Raw genomic sequence first — 9,710 nt, 5'->3', positions numbered from 1 at the left:
AGAGTGGGATCCAGTGCTTTTCCTATATAGAAATCCGAGCTGAGGCCCTGCCACCTAATAAAAATGACAAAGGACATTTTCTTATGGTGAACACAAAGAATAGCACAGATGCTGTTCTTCACGCAGGCACTTGTATGGCTTGATGACAAGGGTGAGACACAGAAGAGCCAACAGGTGACAGAGGGTGACAGACATACCAATGCACTGGGGAACACAAGGACAAGGTCAAAGGTCTCACCACGCCCCAGGCGGGTCCTCACACCTGTGAGATGACAAAGCCAAGACACTGTGTGTGGCGAGGAAAGTCACCTTACCACAGGGAAACGACGTGACGCTATGCTGACAGACAGATGGTAATGAGGAGCATTGTCCAGCTGCTGCAAATCCGCAAAGCTTCCCAGGAAGGGTCCATTCAGAGGTTCTGGTGACAGCAAAAGCCGTGTTGGTCCAGCCTTCAGAGTCTGCCCAGCCCTTCTACCTCCTGCTATCCCCCAAAAACACCCTGAGGAGCACTTGACCCCATTCCTGTTCTCGACTCATAGCAAGGGGCCGGGTACCACAGAAGGTACATTCACGCTTTACTGCTAACACTAATATTTATAGTGTTTTATTAAAAACAAAACCTAAAAGCTTGTCTTTTAACCCACGCAACAATGCTGCAAATAGGGCACTGTTCATTCCAATTTTAAGAGGGTGAAACTAAACATGGGAGGAGATAAATGATCTCCCAAGGTCACAGATACCGGGCCCATCTGCAGGGAAGTCCCACTGTACAGGGAGTTCAAACGAGGCCCCCTAAGACACTCAAGTTACTTGCCTCTCAACTAGCTGCCCTGCTCCTCCATCCTGACAGAGCTCGGAAAGCAAAACAACTAGCTTTTCCCTAAAAAGCACCGCAAAGCAAACACGCACGAAGTCCTGCCACTCCAGGTCCAGAGAATATTCCCGACTCAGATCCATCCCCTTGCCGGCCCCCGCCCACCGCCTCCCGAGCGCACCATCCCGGCCTCGCCTTCACGCGATTCAAAACAAAGTCCCCGGGATCTGCGCGGCCAGGGCTGGCCCACCCCTCTCCCACTCCCCCGGGCTGAGAACCGCTAAGGAGATTAGGGCCTGGCACGAGCCCGCGGCTCCGGGACTGGAGGGCAAGGCGCCTCGGGAGACGGATGAGGACGCGGAGTGCGGCCCGGGCCGGCCGGTGCGGCGGCGAAGCCCATTGGGGATGCCCCAGCCAGCCGAGCGAGCGAGACGAGGGCGCGCTCTGGGCCGGGGGAGGGGGAGGGGGGAAGTTTTTGGCGGGCCCCTAGCCAGGCATAGTGGCAGGGCTCGGAACCGGGGCGTTGGACCGAGCCCAGGGAGACCCAGCCCGCGCGCGGTCCAGTCACCTGCTCTCCTGCTGCCGCGGAGCTGCCTGCGGCCCGAACCCCAGCACTAAAGAGGCTCGGAGGACCCACGACTCCTGAGAGGCTGCGGCGCGGTCCACACCCAGGCCATGGTGAACGCAGCGGCGACAACAGACGCCCGCACCACCAACCAGGGCACACTGGCAGCGGGTCGGGCCGGCAGCCCTGGAGATAAAGCAGCGCGAGAACGCGGCACGTCGCGCGATACTTGGTCCTGGGTGCGCGCGACGCATGCTGGGAGTTGTAGTCCATGAGCGGAAGGTCTCCGTGCCGTTTGGGGCCCTGAAAATGAAGAGGCCTCAGGTCCGGGTGTGGACTCCCCTAGCTTGAGAAGAAAAGCCACCCTTCCCCACCGCTTCCTCGGCGCCTGTTCTGTGCATGCGTCCGTGACAGGCTCAGGGAAGGCGCATGGCATCCTCAGACCCAGGCCCAGAGGCCCAGAAAGGCCCAAGTGCCGGCACTTGTCATCAGGTCTTCCCCTTTCACAGAGGTGGCCCTGAGGCAGGGAGACAGAAGTCCTTCCAGTAAACGACGAAGCGGGCAGGGAGCACCCTCTGAGCAGAGCTCGGCTGGGCAGGACTCGAATTAGTGGCTCCTGCCTCCCCCGGGTGTGTGGGTCCAGCGTCATTCCCCTTCTGCCAAGGAACGGGAAACTCGGAGAGGAGCAGTCTGGCTCCTGGAGGAGGCGGCCCTCTTCGTGAGGGTTTCAACTGGGGCGACACGACGACGCTGAGAAGCTGGGAGAAGGTGGAAGGAAGATCTACCCACGGTTCTGCTCCAGGTCCAAAGCTGTTCTCAAAGCTCATCTGGGGAGGGCTACTAGGAGGTCGTAGGTAGGTGGCATTCCGATGTTTTAAAATAATTATTTATTTAAATTTATTTATTTTTAGTAGTATTTTTAAAAATAATTTAGTTTAACTTTTATTTATTCATTCATTGATTTTTTAATTTGACCAGAGAGAGACAGAGGGTGAGAGTGAGAGAGAGGAAGTGAGAAAGCAAGCCACCAGATTCAGGACTCAAATCCCCATAGGCCATGTGGGAGTGTCCAGCATCTTAACCACCACACCACCCGCTGGTCCCAGTAGTAGTAGTTTTAAATTTGCTATAGGACATGTGCGAATTTGCACGCGTGTGTGCGCAAGAGAGAGATCGAGAAAGAGAGCTTGAGAAAGCAAGGCACCTGGTCCTGGACTCCAAGGTGGCTGGCCATGTGGGAGTCAAGTGCCTTAACCACCACGCCACCTGCTGGTCCCTCACATTTAGATTTCCAACTTGAGTGCCATTTCCAGACCAGGGCACCTGACTCAGCGTTCAAATGCTCTGGTCTGGAAATGGCACTTAAGTTTGAAAATCTGTGTGTGTGTATAACCCCTTCCCCACCCGCAGAGGATGCTCGTGCTCACCAGAGAGGCAGAATGAAGGCAAGAGGGAGAGAGCAGTGGGGGGGGTCGCCACCATCCCTTCTTCATTTCTTCACCCTGTTAGGATTTAGGGCATGCGTGCACATGTGCCCGATGTGCTTTTCAAGTCACCAGGGTTGGGAGTCAAACCACAGCCATGTGGAATCTGGTTTTCTTAACCTATAGGCATTAGGCCGGGTTTTTTTTTTTTTTTTTTTGGTTGGTTGGACTTTGCCTTAGGGTGCATGTACTTACTGGAAAGAGAGAAATCACCCTTCAGGGGGGCTGGCCATGCTGCAGCCCCTTCTCATGGGACTTTGGGCACATGCACACAAACACCTAGCATGTTTCTCAAGCCACCAGTCCAGGACTCCCATGGCAAACTCAGCCACATGGGATCCAGTGCCTTAACCATCATGTCACCTGCTGACCCCAGCCCAAGATTTTTATAAATTCTATTATATAATCAGCTACATATAACATAATTACTGGGTTGTCGGAAATTGCATGACGTATTTTTCTATGTTTTTCTACACAAAAATGTGTCATGACTTTTCCAACAACTCAATAGATTGTGGCTATTTATATGTTAAAAGTATTACTTTGTGGGACTGGCAGAAGCATAATGGTGCAGGCACTGGATTCCCACATGGCCAATTACAATTCGAGCCCCAGGCCCGGCAACTTGAAAATCATGCCAAGCACATGTGCATGCGTGCCTAAAATCCCAGAGAGGAAAACGGAGAATGGACTGCAGCATGGCCATCCCCCTCGGGGGTGATTTCACTTTTCCCCTCTCTGTCTCACTCTGGCAAGTGCATACCATATGTTTTTAACCTCTGGGGAAGCAGAACCGATGCCTTGCCCCCTTTCACCGCATGTCCAAGTCAGAAGGGGAAGAAACCGAATTCAGAGTCAGAAAGCAGTGTCCCCTCATTTAGTTCTTATCTGCAAATGCATGAAACTAAAGCCTTCCTGAAACTGACTCTGGTTAAAGCAACAGTATCTCTGATTTTTGTGGTACCAAGGTCTGAAGCTATGCCATGACCTTGGCAGATAGCAGCCATGTGAGAAAATTATCATTTTCCACAAACAACAGACAACAGACTAACTGTAGACATTTCATCTTGGCAGCTTTGCGGGGGTTCTCCTTTAATGGGTGATTTTTTTTTTTTTTTTCATTTCGGGAGCTAATTCTTCTAGGGCCTAGCCTCCCTTACACATCTCTGCAAGTGAGCTGAGGCTTCCTATCCACACTGGGGAAATCACAGCTGAAAGGAGAAGCCCACAAAGCAGGAAGTGGCAGAGGTGAAATTCAAACCCAGGCTGAGCTTCCAGCTGGTAGTTTGGCTGCTGGGCACCATGACCAGGAGACCAGCTAAGAGTTGATTGATTCTAGGCACCTCGTGAGCTGTTGGAGGTCAGGCCGTCGTTCTTGGCTCCTGGGCTGGATATCTTGCTGCGATTCAGCTTCTTCTCCGGCACCCTCCTTCTTCCTGTGCCCTTCTCGGACTCTCGCTTGGGTTCTGAGCCAAGCCTGATTCCAGTTCTGCACACAACTACTTTATTCCCCAGAGTGGCAGCAGCGCTGGAAAAGTGATCTCTGAGGTCTGAACCGGGAGGGTTCTTATCTGGTGGCAGACCACAGGCAGGGTGCTGTGTGCGGCTGACCAGGGAATCCTCTTGCGTTTTACAGTGTCCACTTACCGGGAAACTCATTTTTGAAAAGTTTTGTTTTCTGAATCATCTTTTCCCATATCCTTAGGCATTTCATGCTTGTGGTCTCAAAAATTAGAATTACCAGGATTTTTCTTATATACTGTTGAAAAGGAAAAATCCTGAACCAAGTATTCAGGTAGAGTTCATTTCAAGAAAGAAAACAAAGAAAAACAAAAAACTTTTGAATCCAGAGAGCTCTGAGCCAAAACACGTCCAGAGGACTTTTTTTCCTTAAGGTTTTTGTCAAGAAAGTGAGAAGTCATCTCCCAGGAGGGCCACACTTTCGTCCCCTTCCTCCATTCTCTTCCTGGGACTTTGGGCATACACATGTGCACGCCCAACATGATTTATCAAGCCACCTGGTCTAGGGCTACGAACTGCGGTCAGCCATGCGGGAGTCCAGCGCCGTAACCACCACACCACCAGCTGGCCCTAGTCTAGAGAACGTCACAGCACTTAGAGACAACAGAAGCCAAGTACAGAGACAGCGTAACTGGCTGCAGCTTAATTGGTTCATTGGTCACAGAGTTAAACTCTATATTGGTGGGGTCTGAGAGCCGTGTGTAAGGCCCAGCCTTAATGAGGAAGAGCTTCTCATGGAGTTGAGTCCCCTGTCCTGCATGCCACCTGCCCTGTCTCACAGTAGATCCCCACCCCCCCACCTGGTCCATTGCACTGTAGACAACAGAAAACTAACAGTTTCGGAGGAACCCTGGCAAAGGAAGCAGGAAGTGGCCGAGCTGAAATTCAAACCCAGGCTGAGTGCCTGGCTGGTAGCGTGGCTGCTGGGTGCTGGGACCGAGAGACCAGCTGAGAGCTGACTGATTCCAGGCAGCTGGCCATCCTGGGCCTCAGCTTCTTCGCTTGAACTTCCGGAGGCCAGGGGGTTAGAAAGAGCTGAGCAACTCTTCCCCCTAGTGGTAAGGAGGCAAGATGTCTGTCCGGAAATGAGCTTCAGGGTGCTGGGCTAGTGTCACAGCCTCGAACTGCAGGGGTGCAACTGAAGGGCAGAGAGCAGAAGGAACTGGGCCTGCGTGACCCAGCCTGGGACAGCTGACTAAGGAGAAAGTCCGTTCTTGTGTCTTACTTCGCATTGGGCACGTGCTTGGTGTTTGGATACACTTGAAAGACACAGTTCTTGGGGCCAGCAGGTGGCATGATGGTTAAGGCGCTAAACACTTGGCCAGCAGGTGGCATGATGGTTAAGGCGCGAAACACTTCCCTTGGTTTGAGTCCCAGACCTGGCGATTTGCTTTCTCATTTTCTCTCTTTCTCTGTGTCTCTCTCTGGTCAAATTAAAATGCAGAAATGAATAAATAAAATTAAATATATACTTCTAAAAAAAAAAAGATGACAGTTGTTGACTCTTACAGCTGAATCATGTGCTCCCACATTTCCTATATTGAACCCCCAGTTCATCAGCGTGCCCCGGTGCATCAGAGTGTAATGGCGTTTGGGGGATTGGATGGTAGCACAGCAGTAAAACATGACACTCTGCAAGCCCAGCCCAGGCGAGAAGGTTCTAGGCCCAGTTCAGAGACTTCCTGAGTGTGCTGTGCCTCTGATCCGGGACAGGCTGAGGTGGAGGTTAGGTTGCAGCCTCAAGATCCTGTTGGTGAGCAGGCTCTCTGTGTCTCTTACTCATGGAATAAGTAGTTAACTTTAAAAAGTATATAGGGCCGGCGGGGGTGTGGTGGTTAAGGCATTGGATCCCACATGGCCAACTCTGTGTTTCGAGTCATGAACCCAATGGCTTAAAAATCACCCTGGGCAGGACAGCAGGTGGTATGGTGGTTGAGGCACTGGACACTCCCACATGGCCTACCAGGGTTCAAGTCCCGGATCTGGTGGCTTGCTTTCTCCCCCACCCCCACCGCCAAATTAGAATAAATAAATGAATAAATAAAATTACATACATAATTATTTTTTTAAAAAATCACCCTGGGTTTGTGTATGTGCATGTCCAAAATCCTGAGAGGAGAATGAAGAAGAAAGGATTGCAGCGTGGCCATCCCCCTCAGGGGTTTCTCACTTTCCCTTTCTCTCTCTGTCTCTGTCTGTCTGTCTCAGTGAGTACATGAATCCTATGGCAAAAGCCCCAGAGAGGAAATCTGACAGCTGAGAGTGTTCCTAAATGACCAATGGCTGGGTGATGCACACAGAGTGGATTCGCAGGACAAAGGGGTGGTTCACATTCCCTGCAGAATGGAGCATGATGCCCGAGGTTTCATCATGCTACTCAGAACTGTGTGCAATTTTAATTGTATAGGCTGATTATTTCAGGAATTTCCAATTAATATTTTTGGACTGTGGTTGACCACAAGTGAAAAACCACAGATGGTGAAACCACAATAAAAGGAGTCTACTGGGGGCAGCATATGGTATGGTGGTTAAGGTGCTGCAATCTGCTGTCTACGAGATAGAGATGAATCAATGAAGCAAAACATTAGTAGCTGGTGAATCTAGATGGAGGATTTACAGGTGTTCATTGCTCTAGGGCGTGTGTGCTCCCCAGAGAGAAAGCAAGAAATCACCCCCTAGGGGGGATAGCCACATCGCAGTCCCTTCTCCTTCATTCTCCTCTCAGGATCCTGGGCACACATGCACACATGCCTGGCATGAGTTTTAAGCCACTGGGTCTGGTACTCGAACCACAGTCGACTACATGGGAGTCCAGCTAACCATTACACCATCTAGCGGTTCCTATTAAGCTATTCTTAAATTTTTTCTGTAGGTTTGAAAAAATTAGGGGGAAATGTGAAGGTAAAGTGATTAGCCAGGACTCATTTAATTGAAAAGAGAGAAACCCAAGTCCTCCCGCTTAGCTCATGACATCACTCACGGGCACCTAAAACCAGAGGCTCATATTTTCTCTCTGGTCACCTGCGTTGTCTTCATTCTCTCTCAGTGCCTACAGGGAAAACGGCAGCTGGCAGCGCTCTAGCCTGGCTTCCCGCCAAAAGGAGACTGGCTCTAGCTCTCTATTCCAGCTTGAAAAACCCCAAGGGGTCAAGAGGATATTTCGACATTTAAATAGTAGCTTTTTCAGGAGTCTCAGGACTGGACTGGGAGCAGCATTATCCACAGGGAAGGGGGAGGGGAGGACAGTCGTGGGAGGGGCAGCACGAAGTCACCCGCTATCCACACCTGCTCAGCAGGATCCTGTTTTAGGAACAGGATTTGTGGGGGCTGGCTTGATGGTGGCAAGGCTGAGACACAACACTCTGCAAGGCTAACCCACAGGGGAGGTTCCGAGTTTGCACCCAGAAACGTCCTTAAGTATACAGGGCCTTTGCTTGTCCGTGATCCAGAGTGGGCTGGAGCTGGGAACGTAGCGCAGCACCAAGACCCTGTAGGGGTTCGTCCTCTCTCTCAGAAGAAATACATAAAAATGAACTTCTTTTCAAAAAAGTAAACTGTGGGGACCAGCAGCTGGTGTAATGGCTATGTCGCTGGACTCCCATGTAGTCTACCACAGCTTGAGTCCCAGACCCCGTGGCTTAAACACACGCCAGGTGCGTGTGCATGCGTGCCCGAGATCATGAGAGGAGAATGGAGAAGGAACTGTGGTGTGGCCATCCCCCCCAGGGGGTGATTTCTCACTTTCTGTCTCTTTGTCTCTCTCTTTCTGGCAAGCGCACGTGCCCTATAGTGAAAACCTCTCAAAAAAAAAAAAGTAAATCGTGGATAGTCACACAAGAGAATACTCTGCAGCAGTAGAGGGGTAGCTAGATCTCTGAGTATTAACTTGGGTAAATCTCAAAAGCACCTTGTCAGGTTATAGAAACCGAACTAGGATCAGAGGGTGGCACTGCCGCAAACAGGCTCTGTGAAGTCATTGCAGGTGGGAGGGTTCCCAGTTGTTTGTTTGGGGTTTTTCAGGGTTTTGCCATAGGGCATGTGTGCCACTGCAGTCCCTTCTCCCCGGATTTCGGGCATGCACGCACATGTGCCCAGAGTGATTTTCAAGTTGCTAGATCCAAGACTCAAACCGCAGTTGGCTATGTGGGAATCCAGTGCCTTAACCACCTCGCCACCTGCTGGCCCTGATGTTCCCAGTTTGTCTGGAACCCTCCCTGACTATGCCCATGATCTGGGACCAACTGAGCCTAGGGGAGGACTGCAGTGTCAGAACCCTGATGGATGTTCTCTCTCTCCTCTGGATACCAGTATGTTACCATTCGTGTAAATTACTGCAAACCAAAAATACTGATGCACATGTAATACATGAAACGAACGGAACATATTCAACTCCAAGGTAAGGACTAAATGCGGAGGTAGGGGCAGCATGTTAGTTGTTCTGATTTTTATTATTATTATTATTATCGTTAAAAGAGAACAGGGCCAGCCCCATGGCCTGCTGGTGAGAGGGCTGGTCTGGGCAGTGCTAAAGGACTTCTATTCCCCGGGCCATTTCTCCTGTCCCTCCCCGCGCCACACCTGATGTTCTGGCTCTCACTGGGGTGACTGAGGACAAGGTGGTCGGGTCCAACCATACTGACTTCAGCAGAAGCTGGGAGTCAGGGACCGAGGTTCTAGTCCCGTCTCAGCCCTACCGCACTGTGATCCCAGGCGTCTGTTTCAATTTCTTCCCCGAGGTCTGCACTGTGGTGCGACCCTGGGCCTCCTCTCCTCTTCCGCGAGGTCGTAAGGGGAACAGGGATACGCCGTGAGCTGACCCTCGCATCTGCAGATGGTGGCACATATCCCGGACTCCCGCCCCCAGCAGCACAGCTCCCCTCTGCACCGCGAGGGAGCAGGAGGTTCCTGAGCGCTCACCCGCGCCCCCTACCCGCATCGCCGGGTCGCAGGCGGCCTGTCGCGACAGCGGCAGTGCATTGTGGGGCTTGTAGTGCGGGGCCGGGCTTGGGTGGGTGGGCGCGGCCGCAGCAGTCGCAGCGGGGCCATCTTCCGCAGGCAGGCGGGCTGGACTGGTGCAGCCCGCACCTTCGCCCTCGCCCGGCCCGATGGCGCCCCGCCCGCTGGGCCCCTTGGGGCGCCGACCCCGCCGGCCTCCCGGAGTGGGACGAGTGGGACGTAAGTGCCGGGCGGGGGACAGCGCCGGGGCGCGCGGGTGTGCCAGCAGCTGCAGCGCGGGGTCGGGCGGCCGCCTGCGGGGCAGTCACGGAGCTCGGGCCCTGCGCCCGGGGTGAGCGCGTCTGTACGTGTGCATCGCTGCCGCGCG

The 9,710-nt window shown here is 52.5% G+C and overlaps 2 protein-coding genes across 8 annotated transcripts in view; one reads left to right on the top strand and one right to left on the bottom strand.

Moving 5' to 3' along the window:
- Positions 1-1,564, bottom strand: part of KIAA1191 (KIAA1191 ortholog) — a 16,669-nt gene extending 15,105 nt beyond the window's left edge. For 3 of the 7 annotated variants that reach the window (XM_006158885.3, XM_006158887.3, XM_027775937.1), the window contains exons 1-2: positions 315-421; positions 5-54 (exon numbers count right to left, since the gene is read on the bottom strand). The gene's annotated coding sequence lies outside the window, so the exon portion shown is untranslated. Of the gene's footprint in view, positions 1-4; positions 55-309; positions 422-1,385 lie in introns of those variants that run through there. The other 4 variants (XM_006158888.3, XM_006158889.3, XM_027775936.1 and 1 more) reach the window with 4 other exon arrangements.
- Positions 1,565-9,091: 7,527 nt separating this feature from the next.
- ARL10 (ARF like GTPase 10) overlaps positions 9,092-9,710 on the top strand; it is a gene marked incomplete at its 5' end in the record, with an annotated part of 8,804 nt that continues 8,185 nt past the window's right edge. Inside the window, one exon of the mRNA XM_006158939.3 lies at positions 9,092-9,562. Coding sequence (XP_006159001.3) covers positions 9,092-9,562 — 471 coding nt within the window. The remainder of the gene's footprint in view (positions 9,563-9,710) is intronic.

The sequence above is a fragment of the Tupaia chinensis genome, unplaced genomic scaffold (genome assembly GCF_000334495.1).
Source record: "Tupaia chinensis unplaced genomic scaffold, TupChi_1.0 Scaffold000612_1, whole genome shotgun sequence".
In the NCBI taxonomy this organism is placed as follows: domain Eukaryota; kingdom Metazoa; phylum Chordata; class Mammalia; order Scandentia; family Tupaiidae; genus Tupaia; species Tupaia belangeri.
This window is presented reverse-complemented; position numbering and strand designations above follow the sequence as displayed.